The sequence below is a fragment of the Pungitius pungitius genome, chromosome 2 (assembly GCF_949316345.1).
Source record: "Pungitius pungitius chromosome 2, fPunPun2.1, whole genome shotgun sequence".
Classification (NCBI taxonomy): Eukaryota; Metazoa; Chordata; class Actinopteri; order Perciformes; family Gasterosteidae; genus Pungitius; species Pungitius pungitius.
Genome location: NC_084901.1, coordinates 173,679 through 194,489, shown reverse-complemented (window position 1 = coordinate 194,489; position 20,811 = coordinate 173,679). Strand labels below are relative to the sequence as shown.

The 20,811-nt window shown below is 47.1% G+C and overlaps 2 protein-coding genes across 3 annotated transcripts; one reads left to right on the top strand and one right to left on the bottom strand.

Annotated features, from left to right (window-relative positions):
• Positions 1-3,006: 3,006 nt before the first annotated feature.
• ovch1 (ovochymase 1) lies at positions 3,007-7,201 on the bottom strand. 2 transcript variants are annotated; one of them, XM_037461551.2, is made up of 13 exons: positions 6,737-7,201; positions 6,564-6,659; positions 6,227-6,410; positions 6,081-6,156; positions 5,802-5,991; positions 5,142-5,281; positions 4,825-4,975; positions 4,709-4,747; positions 4,378-4,600; positions 4,070-4,224; positions 3,896-4,000; positions 3,642-3,775; positions 3,007-3,444 (listed from the first exon to the last, which is right to left on the bottom strand). In XM_037461551.2, exons 1-13 carry the CDS (start codon positions 6,783-6,785, stop codon positions 3,283-3,285), a joined length of 1,704 nt encoding a protein of 567 aa, XP_037317448.2. In that variant the 5' UTR covers positions 6,786-7,201; the 3' UTR covers positions 3,007-3,282. The 2 variants fall into 2 exon arrangements, with proteins under 2 accessions (XP_037317448.2, XP_037317450.2); XM_037461553.2 differs by having other exon boundaries at positions 6,581-6,659; positions 6,737-6,855.
• Positions 7,202-7,422: 221 nt separating this feature from the next.
• Positions 7,423-20,549, top strand: si:dkeyp-27e10.3 (UPF0606 protein KIAA1549). Its single transcript, XM_062558960.1, has 22 exons — positions 7,423-7,688; positions 9,132-9,352; positions 10,892-11,515; positions 11,585-12,118; positions 12,202-12,284; positions 12,433-12,732; positions 12,807-12,990; positions 13,078-13,137; positions 13,229-13,380; positions 14,559-14,736; positions 14,839-15,023; positions 15,098-15,303; positions 15,588-15,715; positions 15,864-15,878; positions 16,015-16,211; positions 16,296-16,525; positions 16,665-16,800; positions 17,003-17,278; positions 17,360-17,412; positions 17,772-17,899; positions 17,993-18,147; positions 18,743-20,549. Exons 2-22 carry the CDS (start codon positions 9,187-9,189, stop codon positions 18,962-18,964), a joined length of 4,212 nt encoding a protein of 1,403 aa, XP_062414944.1. The 5' UTR covers positions 7,423-7,688; positions 9,132-9,186; the 3' UTR covers positions 18,965-20,549.
• Positions 20,550-20,811: the final 262 nt, after the last annotated feature.

The window sequence follows — 20,811 nt, the reverse complement described above, 5'->3', positions numbered from 1 at the left end:
GGAGACAATACACCCGGAGATGAAGACAATACACCCAGAGATAGAGACAATACACCCAGAGATGAAGACAATACACCCAGAGATAGAGACAATACACCCAGAGATGAAGACAATACACCCAGAGATGGAGACAATACACCTGGAGATGGAGACAATACACCCGGAGATGAAGACAATACACCCAGAGATAGAGACAATACACCCAGAGATGAAGACAATACACCCAGAGATGGAGACAATACACCTGGAGATAGAGACAATACACCCAGAGATGGAGACAATACACCCAGAGATGGAGACAATACACCTGGAGATAGAGACAATACACCCGGAGATGGAGACAATACACCCGGAGATGGAGACAATACACCCAGAGATGGAGACAATACACCCAGAGATGAAGACAATACACCCAGAGATAGAGACAATACACCCAGAGATAGAGACAATACACCCAGAGATGGAGACAATACACCTGGAGATAGAGACAATACACCCGGAGATGGAGACAATACACCCAGAGATGGAGACAATACACCCAGAGATAGAGACAATACACCCAGAGATGAAGACAATACACCCAGAGATAGAGACAATACACCCAGAGATAGAGACAATACACCCAGAGATAGAGACAATACACCCAGAGATGAAGACAATACACCCAGAGATGGAGACAATACACCTGGAGATGGAGACAATACACCCGGAGATGGAGACAATACACCCAGAGATGAAGACAATACACCCAGAGATAGAGACAATACACCCAGAGATAGAGACAATACACCCAGAGATGAAGACAATACACCCAGAGATGGAGACAATACACCCAGAGATGGAGACAATACACCCAGAGATGGAGACAATACACCCAGAGATGGAGACAATACACCCAGAGATGGAGACAATACACCCAGAGATGAAGACAATACACCCAGAGATGAAGACAATACACCCAGAGATGGAGACAATACACCTGGAGATGGAGACAATACACCCGGAGATGAAGACAATACACCCAGAGATGGAGACAATACACCTGGAGATGGAGACAATACACCCAGAGATGGAGACAATACACCTGGAGATGGAGACAATACACCCAGAGATGGAGACAATACACCTGGAGATGGAGACAATACACCCAGAGATGGAGACAATACACCTGGAGATGAAGACAATACACCCAGAGATGAAGACAATACACCCAGAGATGGAGACAATACACTTGGAGATGGAGACAATACACTTGGAGATGGAGACAATACACCCGGAGATGGAGACAGAGACAGACCTGGATCTTTGGTCCAAAGCATCCCTCTTCCTGAGTTGAGATGTAAATTCACGTTATAAAGACAATGAATCTAACTGTTAATTCAATGTTCTTTCTTGTTTGTTTAATTGTGATAATCTGAGTGTAAACATGTTAATATCGATATTATTAATAAAACTCTATTTATTTCTCAAATAAATATTAAAAATCTTAAGCTTGATGTAGTTTTATTATTTTTCTTTATAGTTTTTATTAGTGTTCACACAAGAAAGCTGTAGTTCCACCTTCGGGTCAACATAGCATATGCATATATATGCATATAGCATTTAGAATATGAAATTTACACACATCTTTAAACATAACTGCATTTTTATTTGTTGTATGATGGAACATTTTAATATTTTCTCTGATTTTATCAGAGGATTGAACTCAAATTTTTATATATACATATATATTATATACATATGATTGATGTAAACATTAATTTATGTTAATAAATGTTAATTTGTTCATATATCTATGCAAACATATAATGTATTATGAATGAATGCATTTTGGGTAGGGTGAATGGGTCCCCCAAAGAAGCTAAAGAAAAGCTTATGGGTGGGGGGCCCATGATTCAATTAAAAGTGGTAGCACAAAACTGTAAAGTACACAATTACCACAAATTATGACTAGTTGCTTACGAGAGACACACCAGTACTTACAAAACATTACATACACATACAATCATACATCCCAGAAGTCCATGAAAAAACAGTTTTATATTAGATGTAGGTTGATGAGAATTATTTTTTTAGTTGTCCTTCAAAGTTGGAGATATTCGGCAACACCTTGAGGCCATCATCAATCCCGTTCCAAATTTGCGGCGCCCTACAGACCACACTCTCACAAGCACGCACACGTCGGCAACATTTTCCTGATGACAAACTTAAGAGAAATTGTTGTTCCGTAAGTAAAATCTGGTTGGTAATTTTAATAAAGCAACACAATCCTGTTGACTCAGGACAACTCAGCAGAAACTCTGTGTGTGTGTGTGTGCGTGGAAACAAACAGAATAAGAAACAAAGTGTAACTTCAACAAATAGGCCGATGTACAACTTGTTCTAGATAAGATCCATTATAAGTCCAGTTTGAGGTCTACAGTGTGTTAGTGTTTAGTCTGAAGATGTGAAGGCTCTCTGTGGTCCTGATGTCATCACCGAGAACAGAGGAAGTATAAACATACACTTCAGAGTATACTGAACTCAGGGATAGTATACATACACTTTATACATTTCATAAAAGGAATGAAAACTTTTTAATACAACGATACACTTTGATGAGAGGTGTACACATGCATACGTTACTCTTAAAAGTCTTCACTGGTCCTTCCAGATTCTTAGTTCATTGATTCTTGCTGCGGTGGATGGATTTGAACATAAGAAATTACAAACACAACATTGAGGGTCCAGTTCTGTCCCGGATCAGCTACTACATCTGGACCCCCACTCTGAGGCTGCTCCTTCCAGGGCTACAAGGAGGTGACCAGCTGTTGCCCTGGCTTCTGGGGTGCAGACTGCCTCGATTCGATGAGTTCAGAGACAAGGTTCCTCCCCTGGGGAGCAGGAATGTAATGACAACCTGGTATGCATGATGGAGACTTGGAGAATAGTCTGAGTTGATTTATACTGGTTTTCGGTGTGAAGAAATGTCATGATGTAATCAAGACGTATTGAGCAAGCGTAAACCAAACTTTAAACCATAGCACTGTAGCATCAGGCTTTCAAATAAAATGCAGTTTCCACAGGACGTCAGGTTGAGGGAAAAACCCAGCGATATGTCTAATGGACATGACTACGGGTCACTAAAGACTCATGTAACAGGAGAAAAAGTAGTAACGCCTCATGTGACGAGAGTAAAGACACTATCAACTTATGTCGCTACGCTAAATTAAAGCAGAGTGTCGTCCAGTTTAAAAAGCGCAGAACAAGCAGTTTCCAGTCAGACTTTATTTCTTGAAACAATCAGGAGTCGTCGGTGAGCTTGCTGATCCACGAGCAATACGCAGACACCCTGGAGAAGACGGCCGGTTTGTCCGCCTGGCAGCGTCTGCTGCCCCATGTGACCACGCCAAACAGGAAGTAGGCACCGCGCCGATGACACACCAGTGGAGCTCCAGAGTCACCCTGCACAGAGAAACCAATGAGCCTCACCTTTTTGGATCTTAAAAGTCATTAAAGACCCAAAAGTCTCTTCCCCTCCTGCAGTCAGACTCTCCTAAAAGATGCTAATGATAAAAACTAAGCGTTGGGCCAATATGTTACGAGTCCAGCATTAAAACTGTAAAAGCTGGCGATGTCCCAGCGGAGCTCATGGCGGTTACCATGCAGGAGATGGAGCCTGCCGGATGTGAACAGATGTGAGCGCCGGTGACCAGCCCCCCCCACTGCTCCCTGCAGCTCGTCTGGTTCACTAGAGTCAGTCCGACGTGGTGCAGCCGCTCCGGCTCCACAGGTTCTGGACCAGAAAGTACAGATGTATTATTAGGAATCCCTAAAGGCTGAGATCCATGACCTCCACAGACTCCGAAAGGAGCCTCAATGAAACCAGGACCCTCTAGTTTCACGAGTAGACTACCTGCTGCTTTGGAAACACCCCAGCCCGCTGTGACACAAGACCAGCTGACATCGAGGTCCTCATTGTCCTCCTCATCAGGAACACAAATTGGAGACACATTGGAGCCTGGAGACAAACCAAGCCTCAGTACACATTTTACAACTCCTACATACAGAGACTGTTAAGCACTCTTACTGAATCTGGCAGGCACAGCGAGGCGGAGAAGAGACAGGTCCGAGCCCGGGGGGAAGCTGCCATCCTGAGGAAGATTGAAGACCTCGTCCACGGGGACAGTTTGGGACGAAGAGAACCGGAGATCATGGACTCCCAGAACCACATCGTCTTCGGCTCTGCAGTGAGAAAATAAAGTCAAAAGTAGTGGAAAAGTATCCACCATAGCTGTGAAGCCCACGAGGGAGCAGATTAGCACTGCGGCAGTAGTAGTAGTAGTACTTAAACCAGTAGTACCACCAACTGATGTTCCAATGTAGAAGTACTATTACCTGACATTGCAGTGCTGTGCTGTGAGGACCCACTGACCCTGGATCAGCACTCCACTGCAGTAGTGGCGCCCGTTGGCCTGCAGGCTCACCTGCCAGGGCCAGAAAAAGGGGCAGGGCTCCGTCACATTGCCCACCGACAGACCACCGCTCTTTGACACAGAGAGGGTGGCGAGGCCCGGAATCTTCTCACAACCGGAGCTCTGCAGCATACCACACATGCTCTCTGTCATGCGGGGGTGAACAGAACAACTTGAACGCCTGCATACTTTAATGCAATGCATATATACAAGAGTTTATGCAAGTTAAAGGTCCGTGTAATGCAAGAAGCTACCTTTAGTATTGATGTCATCTGCATACACCCCGTGGTGATCTGTGAAGGGAGAAGGTCACAAATCACACTCTTCCTCCAAAAACACTCTGCAGGGGGAAATCCAATGGGACACGTACCCATGACCTCGGACATCCACTTAGTGTGTTGTTGGATTTTGGCGTAAACCCCTGGTTTCCTTTCTCGTCCACAACCGACACCCCAGCTCACCAGACCGGCCAGCTCATACCGGCTTCCCGTGAAGCAGGCCAGCGGACCTCCGGAATCCCCCTGAAGCATAGACATATTAAAGAAGAGGAGTTTAGATTGTGTCAAATAGAGACCGGCCAAGCGAGACCAGGAATACGAGAGAATAGTTAGAAGTTGGATTCCAAGTCATCGGATTTCCACCTCTAAAAAAGGTCTCATGTCCAAGAGCCCATGGAGATCCAGGTACCTGGCAGGAGTCTGCTCCTCCAGTGTGCTTTCCAGCACAAAACATGGAGGGTTGTATTTTCCCACTGTAGTACTCGTCACAGGCTTCAGGGGGCAGGATGGTCACGTTCACCTCCTGCAGTCTGTTAACTCGTGGGCCATCTGAAGGAGAGAAGGACCCAGGCTGAGTTAAAATGAGCCAGAAGTTCAAGAGCTGAACTACGCAAAGTCTTCAATGCTTCCTAATAATGATCGGTCAGCGACGAGGAGTGTCTCGAGTAGGATTTTTGTAAAGCGCGTATCTAGGCACGTTTTGTACATTGTGACCTTTGGAACCTCGGGAGCCGGGCGTAACCACATGACAATTCGGGATTTTGCATGTAATTAAAACATAAGGTAAACACAATGGAGAACAATGAAGCCATAATGTCATTACTTGTGTATTCAACTTGATAGGACAGTTGAGTGACTTAACCTTCTGCCCACAAGTTAACCAATCGGATGGCAAGCCTCAAAACTTCCTCTCGCCATCTCTACTTCCTGGATAGACTTGACCTTCCTTTATGAACAGAAACTAGATAATCATGTTTATTGATAAAGTATTCTTCTTAAAAGACTTCTGAACAACCCGAAGTCACCCCTGGTGGACACTAGAGAGAATGCAGCTTTAACACCCCCTCACTCTCTCGGGTGGAGCCCCAGCCTGTGATGGTGCACTCGCTGAAGAGGGGCAGCGGAGACATCCAGAGGTCGATGGGCCTGACGAAGCGGTTGAACACCAGCGGGGTGTGCAGCCTCAGCAGAGCCAGGTCGCTCTCTTTGGTCAGAGGGTTGTAGCCAGGAGGGTTTTGGATCTCAGAGACTCCGACCATCTTAACAGGGGTCAACACAAGGGTCAGGATCTGCTTCACACACTTAAACCTGATCTAGAACAAAGAAACCAAGGTGTGGGGGTCCTGACTTGTTGTCTGGGTTCATGCGGATTATCCAAGTCGTGTTTTCCAGCCAGAACCATCCAGGAAGAAGCTTTATTGAACCTGTAGAACCAAACACATCGTTTGTTCACTTGCACCCGGTCTAGCCCCAACCAAACATGTGACCTCTGACCTTTTAAAGCAGTGAGCTGCAGATACAACCCATGAGGGTCCAATGATGGCACCACCACAGGCCGGCATGGAGGAAAACTGGAGGGAGACCTGCCAGGGCCACGAGTTGGCCCAGGCCTCTTGACCCCCAATGATCCGGGACTCCAGCTCCTGTTCTGGACTGAAGCAGCGCACCCCCGACACGTCTGTAGAATTTTAGTTATTTAATATCAGACATTCAATTCCATACCAGTTATTGTTTGAATATCATTTGATATTAAAATTGAAAGTATCAAAACATTAAATGCTTCTATTTTTAGTGTAATATTGCAGGTTTCAGATACATGGATCTGAATCACCTCTGAATCCAAAGTACCCAGAGAAGAGCTCACGGTCTTGCAGAGTTCCATTTAAAGTCCCATTTGGCTGATTCTGGATCAGACTCCAGCTTAAAGCTGAAGAGACAAAAAACTGACCTGAGAACAGCAGTAAGACAAAAAGCTCACAAGGTCCTTCTAGTAGAGTTCCTCACCTGAGAGAGCCGAGAGCAGACAGACGGACACCAGACAGACAGGCAGCATTCTGTCTCACTGCGCAGCCACGCTCTGCACGCTGTGATGTCACAGCCTGATGAGGCTCACCTGTGTGACTAGAAACACCTGGGGGGCAACGGGAAGTCTTAAACACGCCCCCTGGTCATCGGGCTTCAGTGCAGGAGTGTCAAAGAAACGGAAAGTTCACACTACTGATGCCACTTTATTGACAACATATAGTGCAAAGGGAAATATTTAGACTAAAATAAAATATAGGGCTACAGTAGCACTGTCATTTCATGGTAATAAACACCAGAAAGTTGATGCCAATTGCTAATAAGATACGAAAGAAGAAGTATATTTTCATGATATATTCTGTCTACATTGATGTTTTTGATGTTGTCTTGGCCAGTTCTGCTTTGACAAAGAGATCTTTAATCTGGACGGGTCTCTCCTGGTTGAATCATAAACATATAAAAATATGAGATATGTGACTGAAATACGTTTTCATTCAATTCACATTATTAACCCTGTTATTGGAGCCATTGTCCACACTTTATATTGCTATTGTTAGCATGGCTTAGCATGCTAAGATAGCTTCGATGCTAGCTGTGTGCAGTTTGCCTTGTGCTCCTCTGGGGGCGCTGGTGCGGCTTTTGATCATCGTAGATCAATGAATGACTCAATGAATATTGGACTTTTCGATGTGTGCAGTACCACCGTCTAGGCGGACCTGGTCCGGTCCGGCTCTGGTGGGAGCCTGTGAGGAGGCGGGTTCTCGTTCGCCTTGTGGTCTGATAACCGAGCAGCGGAGGGAGCGGCTTTGGACGCGGAGGTGAGGAAGACTGCGGCCACAGAGGAGGAGGAGGAGGAGGAGGAGGGATTCTGCAGGGAGCGCGCCGCGCGGCTCTGGAGGCGTGACGTACCCGAAGCGCATCTCCAGGATGGCAGGTAGGTCTCCTCTGGCCGACGGAATGCTTGCCGTGGCGATTACACGGCTCGGTTCGGCTCGGTTCTCTCTGTGCACAGTCTGTGGGTGGCCGGTGTCGGGTGTGTGTGTCGTGTTGTAACGGGGGGGGGGGGTCGTTACATAGAGAAGGGAGGCGGCTCTGGTCCGGGACTACACTCGGTCCATTATAAGGATCAGAATCAGAGTCGTGCACGTTGGACCGGACCGGGGCCAGCGGTGATGCCCGTTGTGTCCGCGGAGGACAGACGGCTGAGGCTTGATATCAGTCCGTGTCTGGGGCCGGGCACGGGCCGAACCGGACCGGGCCAGGCCGCTTCTACCTGTGCCTGGTGTTGCAGCGCATGGGCGGAACAAAGCTGAGCCGGGACCGAGCTGATGATGAATACATGACGGACAAGAGGGCCTCTGGGCTTTGTATTTAAATATGAAATATTACATAACATACATTTTCATTTATATCCGTGATATATTATATGTGATATATCACATATAATATATACATGATCATATATATATATATATATGGTTGAATTGAATGTGGAAACCTTTGTACTGTATATTTGTATATATGTACATACACATGTATATTTTATATATAGCCCTAATAGACTGACACAAACTCGTGTGATCATGTTGGAGGTGTGGAACTAGCGTCTCTTCCTGCTGTCCTCGTGCACTTTGCTCACAACTCTCCATCATTTAATGTGTTTGAAGTGCCAACGATGTCCCACATTTAGCAGGACGTTTGTCTTTTATGGACACAGTGGTGGTCCTCTGCAGGGGAGATGTTGAGATGGATGTAGGGTTGCCACCTAGCAGCAAGCAGCATGTTCCAGGCACTATCAGTACTAAAGGGGTCCATTTGCACTCGTCCCCCTTCTGTTGGACATGTGGAGGACTTCCTCTGCTCAGTTCTTCTCTTTGTTTGACTTCCAATGCAAAAAGCATCTCTCCATCTTCATCTACTGTCTCTGCATCTCACTGACTGCAGCACGCGGGGCCATTGGAATATTTCATTGCATTCATCTCGGCCACAATAATACCATCATTTAGTTTTTACATCATGTGTCATTTAGCTGATGCTTTTATTGTGACTTACAATAAGTGCATTTCAACCATAAGGAAACAAACCCAGAGGAACAAGAAACAAGAAAGTGCAATTTCATTAAAAACGCCGATTTACAACTTAGATAAGAGTCATTATAAGTACAATTTAGGTGCTACAATTTGTATAGTTTATAGTAGTTGATATTTGTGTATATGTATATGTAGATGTATACATATATTATAGATATAGGTTATATATATATAACCCAATCATTACATATCATACATTACATCATTACGTATGATTCTACCTGTGGCCGTTTATGTATATGTTTTGTAAAGAAGGTTTTAAATGTTCTGTGTGACCTGTTGTTCAGGTCCACCTGACAGCCACTCGGACCGCGGTATCGGTATCAGACCCGGGGACCTTTGATGGACCCTGATATCCTGCCGGGCTCCGCGACCAGATCCCGGATGGACCGGCGAACCAGAATCCGAATGGAGCCCAGAACCTTGGCATACAAATGCATACACACCCTCATTCTGCTGGTTGCCGGCACGCTGGTTTCCACGGTCACGTCAAGCCCACCTGCTGCAGGTAGGTTCTGATTTCAAAGGGACCTGGTCTGACAGGTGAGGTTAGGGATTTTCCTGTGAACCTGTTCCAACCTCTGACCCACCTGCTGATAACAGGAACTTTCTTATAAGGAGATCTGAAGTGTGCCTGATCTCGTCCTCCTGCTCTTTCTGAGTCAGACACATCAACATTTATTAAAGTGTTGAAGCTCAGCATGAAACATCAAATAGTTACTCAACCTAAAAGCTTGATCAGAGACATTAAAACATCTGTCTGTCTGAAATGAAGCCGGCAGCAGGCGGGACGGACCCAGCTGTGTGATTGTGACTCGATGATAAATGGCGTCGGAGGAAGCAAAAAGGAGTCATTGTTGTTCGAATACAGGTCACAATGTAAACTAGTGATTTAAAATGATGTTGTTCTTATTGCAGATTCATGCAAATCCTTTGAATGAGTGATGGAAAGATGCAGAATCAGGGTTCGAAATGAGGGGGGTCTGGGGGGGGGGGGGTCCCTGACCCCCTATAAGTCATTAGGGACCCCCTATTAGAATTTATTTTTAGATTTTGGGGGGTCCCCGACAAATATTTTTAACATTAAAAATGATTGTGAAAATGATAGGTCTTTAGGACGTTTTATATTTATAACAATAATTAATATTTTTCCTATTGGGCGGCAATCAGAGCAGCCAATAGCATCACAGACTGTTGTTGTGGTCTGTGACGCAGACACGAAGGTTATTGTTGAACGAAGCCTCACAAAGAGTGAAATCCCTCATGAAGTGCTTTGATTATGTTTATATCTCCATAATAATTGCTTCTTATAGTAAAATATTTGGAGTTGGTGTTCCTATATCAAAAGTTGCATTAACTAACTTAGATACCCAGTGTAACGTAATGATTAGAGTTTCTTGCTGTACGTGTATGAAGCCAAACAAGCTGCCAGCTAACAGCAGCACATTCACAAACATATTGATGAAAATCTACAAAACGCATCACAAATCCATTGCAGCGTTCACGATTGTATAAGTGACACTACATCACAACCACGTATAAAAACATGTATTTAAGAAAATATATTTAAAAAAAGATCGGAACGATCGGGATCCGAACCCAGTGATTCAAAACATCCTGAAGCCAACGAGTCCTCTGCTCTACGCAGTGAACTATGGAGAGTCACAGCTTTTGTTGTGTGGATTTAGTTGATTTTAAACCATGAAAAATATCCCAAGACCATTGTCCCACCTTCAGAATATGTCGATATAATTTTGCCTGCAGTATATAGTGTAGCAAGGTAGTCTTCAGTATTTTTTATAGTTACATTTTAGGGGACCCCCCAAGAGTCCTAAGTCATATCGAACCCTGTGCAGAATGATATTTGTTTATATATCATTTAACTTATGAACTGAACACATCAGAAGTGAAGGTGAAATGGTCTTCTCTGAGAAGTGGATGTTGACATTGATCGATGTGATCGATTGATCTGCTGAGCATTAAGAACTGAAACGCTGTGGTGTGATACGGTCCCTTTACAGTGAAAGTCCTACTCTTTGCCTCACAGGTGTGCTGGAGTTCAACAGGACTGGGGAGTCTCCGTCACGACCTTCATCTCCCTCCTCCTCCCCCCCCCCTCATTCTGGATACGGTGTTAATGACGGTGGAGCAGGCTCAGTGGAGGATGTAGACGCTGGTGCTCAGGGGATCCACCTGCTGCTAAGACCCCCAGACCTCCTGTCCCCCAGCCTCCCCCCTGCCCTGCCCCCCCACACCCAGCCCACTGTCACCCCTCCTCCCCCCTGGGAGCAGGGCCCCTCCCTGGAAGAGGCCTGGGGCTCCGGGGACTACCTGGAGACTCTGTCCTTCATGGTGCCTGACGGGGAGGATCTGGCCACACCGCTACCCAACCACTCGTATGACGAGGACCTGGGGGCGGACTGGGTCTCCTACGACTCCGCCTTCCCCGCCCGCCCCACTGCCCCCCTTTCCTCACGCCTTCCCCTTTTACCTTCCTCCTCCACCCCCCGAGTGCCCCTGTACACTCGCCCCTCCCATCCGGATGTCTTCCCCAGCTGGGACGAGGACTACGACCTGGAGGACATGATGCCTCTGGAACCCACGGAGCTGCTGTTGCCGGACATGAACAGCATGGAGTACTACACCAAGCTGCTGGCCCGGGAGAGGGAGAGTGAGGGGGGGGGGAGGGACAGGGAGAGTGTGGGGGGGGGGAGGGACAGGGACAGGGAGAGGGAGCGAGAAAGGGAGAGAGACCAGGACGGGTTGGAAAGGACTAACCACAAGCCCCCCATCACTCCCACAACAACACAAACCCACCGCCCCTCTTCTTCTTCGTCTCCCACCCAGAGCCCTGGTCTTCTTCCAGAAGGGCCCACCCCCCCCCTGACCCCTCCTCTCACCACCTCACCAACTCTCACAAGTGAGGAGAAGCCACCTCCACCGTCTGCCACAGTCAAAACGGATTTTCCCCTTTATCCAAAACCCAGAGACCGGGCCAAAACTCCTCCCCGCCCCCCTTCCAACACCACCGGCCGGTTGCCCCTCCCTCCCTCGCCAGGACCTCCCCCCCACCCCAATCGATCGGAGAGGCCTGCTGTGGTCTCGGAGAAGCCGGTAAAGGCTCCGTCCACAAGGGCCACCACCACATCCACCACCCCACAGATCAGCCTGACCAGAGCCCCCCCCGTCACCACCCCCAGAACAGCCCAGACTCCGCCCACCAGACAGTACCTGTGTAACATCACCAAGCCAGAGATGTACCTGGTCAGAGTAGGTAAGTAGGTCTGTACTGTTGCTCATGTGGCAGCAGCACCAGGTTCTGCTGAGTCAGCTGACCTGTCTCTCCTTCTCCTGCAGTCAGTTCCAAAGGTTCTTCAGCAAGTTTCACTCAAGTCAGAGATCTTCTGAAGAGAGAGTTCAATCGATCAGTGGAGCTCCAGGTACAAACACCTCCTCCACCACAAGTACCACCTCCTCCACATCTCCACATCTTGTGCAGTTCTTGCTTTGTTGTTCTCTGCTGTACGTGATTTATTGATTGATTAATGACAGATGATTGACAGATCTCTTTCTCCGTCTCCTCACCAGTTCCTGAGAACTCCGTCCAGCTTTGCCTTCCGGGTGGTGTCTGGTCCGTTGATCTTCACGGCCGCCTCTGTCATCAATGCCCTCCGCCGGCCGGCACGCGGCTCTGGCCCGGTCCCCCCCGTGTCGCCGCTCTACGCCGTACCCGACCTCCGGTACCAGGTCCACTCCGTGCTGCAGCTTGTGCCCCCCCACCTGGACGTCAGGCTCTGCGACTTCAGTCAGCGGGTGGAGAGAGGCCTGAAGATGGCCTACGCTGAGACCCGGAGAAGAGCCCTTCAGCCCGGAACCGTGACCATGCAGGTGAGAGGGGGCGTGGGGGGGTGTACTCGCCTGTACGGAAATCAGTCCTCTGACATCAACTGTGTGTCCTCCAGCTTTTGAACATCACCACATCTGTGAGCCGCCCCCCCGAGCAGAGGACTACCGTGGACATCGCCTTTGCGGTGCGTGAAGGCCGGGACTATCTGCCGGGGTCAGAGGTCAGCGAGCTCCTCAGGAAGCTCAGCCTAGTGGAGTTCAGCTTCTACGTCGGGTTTCCTGCCGTTCAGATCGCAGAACGTACGTCATTGATGAGACAATACGAGTGTGATCAATGTGTGTATTAAGTGTGTGTGTATTAAGTGTGTGTGTGTGTGTGTGTCTCAGCGCTCCACTACCCTGAGCTGAACACGTCTCACCAGCTGCGCTCCACCTGGGTCCGTACAGGTGAGCTCACACTTTTGTCTTTGGTACAACTTTGAGATGACTTATTTCTCTCTGTTGACCGCTGTGTGTTGTTGTTGTTGTTGTTGTTCAGTCCTGCTGGGGGTTCAGGAGCAGCTGGTGGCAGAGAGAAGCTTCAAAGCTCGCCTGGAAAGACGTCTGGCTCTACTGCTGGAGGAGAGTCTGCAGGCCCCCAGCAGGGGGCGCTGGAGGAGAGCCACGGTGGTGGGCAACTCCAGTCTGCAGGTATGTGAAGTATAACAGTGTACATAATACACAGGTATATAGATATACTATGAGGGTGTACATATTACACAGGTATATAGATATACTATACTGGTGTACATAATACACAGGTATATAGATATACTATACTGGTGTACATATTACACAGGTATATAGATATACTATGATGGTGTACATATTACACAGGTATATAGATATACTATGAGGGTGTACATATTACACAGGTATATAGATATACTATACTGGTGTACATTATACACAGGTATATAGATATACTATACTGGTGTACATAATACACAGGTATATAGATATACTATACTGGTGTACATTATACACAGGTATATAGATATACTATACTGGTGTACATTATACACAGGTATATAGATATACTATACTGGTGTACATAATACACAGGTATATAGATATACTATGATGGTGTACATATTACACAGGTATATAGATATACTATACTGGTGTACATTATACACAGGTATATAGATATACTATACTGGTGTATATTATACACAGGTATATAGATATACTATGATGGTGTACATTATACACAGGTATATAGATATACTATACTGGTGTATATTATACACAGGTATATAGATATACTATGATGGTGTACATATTACACAGGTATATAGATATACTATACTGGTGTACATAATACACAGGTATATAGATATACTATACTGGTGTACATATTACACAGGTATATAGATATACTATACTGGTGTACATAATACACAGGTATATAGATATACTATACTGGTGTACATTATACACAGGTATATAGATATACTATGATGGTGTACATAATACACAGGTATATAGATATACTATGAGGGTGTACATATTACACAGGTATATAGATATACTATGATGGTGTACATTATACACAGGTATATAGATATACTATACTGGTGTACATTATACACAGGTATATAGATATACTATACTGGTGTACATTATACACAGGTATATAGATATACTATGATGGTGTACATTATACACAGGTATATAGATATACTATGATGGTGTACATTATACACAGGTACATAATATAATATCTCTAATGCAGGAAGTTTTCCTGACTGACAGATCGCTGCTCCAGTGTCTTTTCAGGTCTGATCATCATCTTGTATGTTCACCTTTGACCTCTTGTCTCTCAGGTGGTGCGGGTGGCGAGGCTGTTGGGGGCGGAGCGTCCTTTGGAGGTCTTCTACTTTGTGGAGGGTCCAGGTGGGAAACGGATTCCAGCAGAGTCCATGGCAGTCACCCTGAACCGCCTGGACCTTCAGAGGGCCGCCATCGTCCTTGGACACCGCGTGCAGAGGCCTATTGCCCAGCGTGAGTCAGGGCCGGACCTACCCTCTGTGTCACCTGTCCCTCACGAGTCGCCCACATGTTTCACACCTGTTCTCTCCCTGTATCTGTCCTCTGTCTCTCCAGCTGTGGAGACCCTGTCTGTCCCTCCAGCGGAGACTCAGAGCAGCAGCATCTGGCTGATCATCGGTGTGGTCGTCCCCGTCCTGCTGGCCCTCTTCATCATCGTCATCCTTTACTGGAAGCTGTGTGGCTCAGAGAAGCTGGAGTTCCAGCCGGATGCCATCAACACGATCCAGCAGAGGCAGAAGGTCAGAGGTCAACAGGAAGTCGTTTGGTGTCCCATGTGGTCCGAGCTTAGAACTGATCTAGCGTCCTCCCTCAGCTTCAGGCTCCGAGCGTCAAAGGCTTCGACTTTGCGAAGCTGCACCTGGGCCAGCACAGCAAAGACGACATGATGGTGATCCAAGAGCCAGGCTCGCTACCCCCCCCCGCCAAAGAGGCCACGCCCTCCAACGGTGGGGAGCTCAACACCCCCAAATCTAAAAGCTCCTCCACAAAGGCGGTGCGGACGAGCCGCCGCCGGGGCAGGTGGGATGCCATTCAATAATAACCGCAACTAGTTATTCTATTTATTTTTAGGAACATCACAAAGAAATCCTAAAATGACACAAATTCTGGATTGTTAAAATATGCGTATGAGCTACTAATGATGTTACCGTGTCACTTTGACACAAGGTCGACTACAGATAAAGGTCTAAAATTACAAGAGAAAAGGCTTTTTGTTTTGGTCAAATATAAAAAAATGAGGGGCATCTTTGTTTTTAAAGTAAATGTTTATAAGATGAGAAATTAAACCGCCTCTCGTCCTTCAGACTCAGCCCGTCAGATGGTGACTCGTTAGGCAGCGACCAATCAAGCGGCAGAGAATCAGCAGAAGAAAGCACTCGACCTGTGGCCACGCCAACTGAGGGGAAACATCACAGGAAGACGCCCAAAAATGGTCAGACAAACCGTGATGTCACTAGCTGATCTGTGTGTGTGTGAGAGAGAAAAACAAATCTTTTCTAGAGATTCTGTGTCATGGAGGGAAAAGAGAGGAAGGAAAATAAGAGTTTCATGTATTTTCTATTGTTGCTTCTGGACTGTAGGGCGGAACAAACTGGGTACGTACCTTCATCTCCTGATTGGAGCCGCTCTAGTCAACATCTTTATGTCATCAGTGGCTCAGATGTTGACCACCTGCTGGGTAAGGTGGAGCATCTCTCTCATACATAGTATCTCGCTGGTCTGCTCCATCAGCTGGTGGAGCAGAAGAGCTTCTGTCCTCGTCCTCCATCTTCGACCACGTGGACCGGCTGTCCCGCGGTTCGTCTGATGGAACACGTCGTCAGGCCAACAAGGTGCAGCTGATCGCCATGCAGCCGCGCCCCAGCCCGCTGCCGCAGCACGCCACGCCTCACCTGAGCCCCACCCTCACCGAGAAGGTCAGCACAGAGGTGAGACCCACGGCGCCACCACCGTCCCTCGCCACCGGGACCTTTGAAAACCGGCCTCCCTGTGTTCTCCTCTGGCTTCCCCAGGTGGCGCTGAGGCACAAGTCTGAGATCGAGCACCACAGGAACAAACTCAGGCAACGTGCCAAGAGGCGGGGCCAGTGCGAGTTCCCCTCCATGGACGACATCATGGACGCCTTCGGAGATGGACCTGTGCAGAGCGAGGTGGCGCAGCGTCTCTACAGCTCCGCCCACGACCACATGGACTGCATCCTGCAGGCTGACAACCACTCGCCCCCCACCGGCTCCCGGAGGAGGTCAGACCTGAGAATGATGACACTGCAGAATTGACTCAACTCAAACTGTTTATTGTCTTCCTGAATAATGATCATTAATGTATACAAATATATTCAGGGCCCAAATAACTGCGGCCTTTTGTGTTTTTGTCTCTTACAGAGGAAGGCGCTCTCCTCGAAGTCGGCGAGCTCAGCCAGGACCCGGAAGTCTTCCCGATACGGACCTGGACCGTCTGCTCACCGATCACAGCGCCACCTACAGAAAATACCCGGGACTTAACAACGTGGCCTACATGGTGAGACCAACAGCCCATTTCTACTGGACTCTGTCTCACTGTGTGACTGGGAGACACTGGGAGTCTTGTAGAACCTCTTTAGCCTTCTCCCCCCCCCCCCCCCCAGGGCTCTACACAAGATGAGATAGATGGTTGGATGGATTGAACGTAAATAATGAAGCAGAACACATTCCCTTCATCGTCTCTATCTTCTGGTTTTTAGTCAGACACTGACCTTCCCCCGGACCACGGCAGCCCCTCCCCCACTGACGAGGTGTTTGACTCAGCCCCGCCGCCCTACATGCCCCCCCAGCCCTCGATCGAGGAGGCCCGGCAGCAGATGCACTCCCTGCTGGATGACGCTTTCGCACTGGTGTCGCCTTCCTCGCAGGTTAGCGGGATAAGCCCCGCCCTGCCGGGCCACTCCCCCCAGGCCCGCCCCCCCGGCAGACAGTGGGGCTCTTACCCAGCGGCCCCCTCTCAGAGTCCCTTCTCAGCTGTGAGTGTCCGGAGGCCATTTCCTGTCTGTCTCGACTCCATGTTCAGTTTTCCTTTCATCCTCTTCCTCTTGTTTCTTCAGAGATACGCAGAGCTGGGAATGTCCCCAACATCCGTCCAGGGTCTTCTGCACAGGTCAGTTCACTGAAGACAAAGTACCAGGAGAGACAGCATTTCAATGTATAGGATTAAACCACGTGGCGCTGTCAATGGGATGCTTTGATTGTCTGCTCTTCCTGTTGATCCTCTTTAAGATAAAGCAGATTCCTCCAATATGTTTGGAGGGCCGTGACCCCGAGGGGCTTTTTGGAGACATCAGTGTGTTTGCTCCACAGGCTCTTTGTGACTTTGTGGACTTGGTTGCTCTCCAAGCAAGAATGCATTTTAATAATTTGGGTTTTCTCAATATTTAGTTCTACAATCTCCACAGTTCTCAAAGGTCAACTTAAAAAGAAGTCCATGTCTTTGATCAGCTGATTCTCTGTTTCATACAGGCAGGGTCTAAGCTCTGCAGCATATATTTCCACTGGAGACCAGCTGCAGGAATCGGTCTACTCCAGCAGAGCACAGTACGGGGACCCCCCCTCCTCGTCCAGACCACGACCGGTGGGGGGAAGCACAAGTACAGTCCCACGAGCATTTTGTTAGAATGAGCATCATTAAAGGAGCTATTGTACTGTTGTGCTGAAACTCAACAGTGTCTGTTTCTCTTCAGGTGCGCAGCTCCACCATCTGACCCAGGTGGGTTTGTCCAGTCAGATCAGCGCGTACCCGGGGGTGGGTCGCAGCATGTCTGGTCCCACCGGCTCCAGCTGGAACCAGCGGCATTCAGACCAGGACCTCTCCAGACCCGGAGCCAGCAGAGAGAGTGTGAATATCCCAAATTTGAGTGTTTCTGTTTAATTGTTTCTATTTCCGAGGAACATGGTGATAAAGGGTGCAGATCAGTCCTTTTGTCACTTTTACATTACCGGGCCGCTCCGTCTCTCGGGTTAAACCTCCCCCCCGCTTAGAGGCTGGACACATTTTATTAAACCCGACCGCATCGCACCAAGAACGATGCTTCACTCGATCCGTGTCCCTCGCATTATTTTGTTCAATTTATTTCAAATACATTTGTTCACATTCTGATTCTAATTCCAAAATATTCTGAGGAATAAAACGTTCTTTGAAAGAGTGAAATTGTATTATTATTTATGCTATTATTTTTTCATTATGTAGCAATAACATCGTTTAGTCCAGTCCAGTCTAAGATATTTCCTGTTGATCCAAATCCCTACTAGTACTGAGCAGTCAGTCCAGATTAGTTCTGACCCGTTTTTATGGTTGTTCAGTTACGAGTCTTCCAGCGATGGTAGTTTTCATTCTCTGTTGCCCTAATTTCCTTTGTAGTTTCTCTTCATGTCTTTAATGTGGATGTACCTTGTGGCCTTGGCCTCACCTTCTGTCTCCCTCCTTCCTTCAGGTGCTGTCGTTCCCTGAGTTCTCTTCATCGTTTTTCCAGATGCCCAGCTCCTCGTTGAGGGACCCCTCGGCTCCGCCTCTCCTCCTTACCTCACCGACTCCTGAGTACCCGCCAGAGGACGCCTCCCCTTCCGCCCATACCTCTGCCTCCCTTATAAAGGCCATCAGGGAGGAGCTGCGACGCCTGGCCCAGAAACAGACTGCGGTGACCAGCTACCCTTAGACTGGTCTGGACCCGCTTGGATCAGACATCAACTTGTTTCAGCCACAAAGAGCCTGCAAAGACTGGATTAAAACTGTTTAACTACTGTTGATCCACATTCTGGATTTTCTTGAGCGAATCTACATCTGTGCCACTAAACCCAAAATGTCTCCCAACCAGAAAACCCATGAACCCATGTGTATAAAGGACAGTGTCTCTTGGCTGAAAGATCTCTGGTACTTTCCACGGTCCCGTTTTTCTGCTTTATCATTTTATTAGTCATTAGAGTTTGACTCTTTACATTTCCATTGAAGTGCTTCCTGGAGAGGATTGTTCGATGATCATCCTTTTTAAACCTTTAGAGCAGGTCACCCTTCTTGACCTCCCGAAGAGGATGGTTGCTCTCAGATTTTTGGAGGGGACGATCCCTCTACCTGACAGCACGAATCAAACCATTTGGAGACACTTCCTGAAATTCTGCAGTGAACGTTCTCTCCTGATCCTCTGGAAGAGATTATCCCAGAAGGTTGTCCCGCTACTGGATTCAATCATCCATCCTGGAGTTTGTAAGTGGATGCCCTTCTGGATCTCCTGTGGTGCTAACAGCCAGCCTCATGCCATCTCCTCATTGACCACTTATTGCCTTCCACACTCCCATCAGCCACAGGGATCAGGTCTCCGTTTAGGAACCACATAAATTAGGTCTTTGTACTGTCAACAGTTCTGGCTGAACAAGGATGCAAAACCGGAAAATATATATATATATATATATATAAATATCTATATGAATGAATAAGTATCTGTAAAGAGATAGAATCCCAATGAGCACAATATTAATGTAAGAGTTATTGTTGGAGTGTTGAAATTTTACATATTTTTATTCCTTATATATAATAGTATGCTTTAAATATTTTATTTTAATGCAAAAAAGACCCAACTACTGTTGAATGGTTGTATTCTTCTTGTGTTTGAGTCTCTGCAGAGACGTTGCTTAGTGTAGCTGCTCGCTCGTGTCTTGCTGTATCGGTGCCAATGAAAAGTTATCTAACGCTTTGCTTTAATATCCAGTTTATTTGTTGCCGATTTGTTGCATCCGTCGATGTCTGAGTGATAGACGAGGTCACAGATGGGTAAAAACAAATGGGAGACCAGTCGTTCACCTCAACCAGAAACTAAAGGTGTAAATGACCCCCCTTACGACAAAATGTGGACTACATACAATAAATATTATGTTCATTACACTACAGGAAAACCACTTTATTTACAGCTCCTTATGAGTGTTGTATATCCTCACATCCACTAGGAATGATGGTTGTGCTTCCCTTTCTGGTGGTTGGCTGCTTCCTCTGTAGTGTTGTGAAGAAGTTGGTCTCTCCTGAAATCTGGTTTTGATACAAGAGGTTTGTTCGATTCTGCTGTTTATCGGCATGTTTGACTCAGTTTGAGGCTTTAGCTTCTCGTGATGTTCCAGTTAATGTTTAGCATGCTGCTAAAAGATGTTTAAAACAAAGTTTAAAGGAAGTAGTAAAGACTTGTTCCACGTCAAGTTAAGGCTGAACAGATGGTGATTAATCCCACAACCGCAAAATCATCACCTGTCCAGCCATACAAGAAAAAAACATATTTTTGCATTTGCAAAAAATATTTGAATAAGCGTAATGAAGATGGTTCCAGTCAACAGTATTTAGATGGAAGTGAATATGGTGTTAGATATCTAGAAAGTAATGTGTGATGCTCTGCTGGGCCTCTGTGCCCTTCACCGGCAGAGGACTCTCTTATTGGACCTAGCACCCGTCAGTCAAGCTCTATGACACCGCCTACAGGATCACATGGTGCTAACCCAATACTTCAGGTGTGTCCGAAGCGTA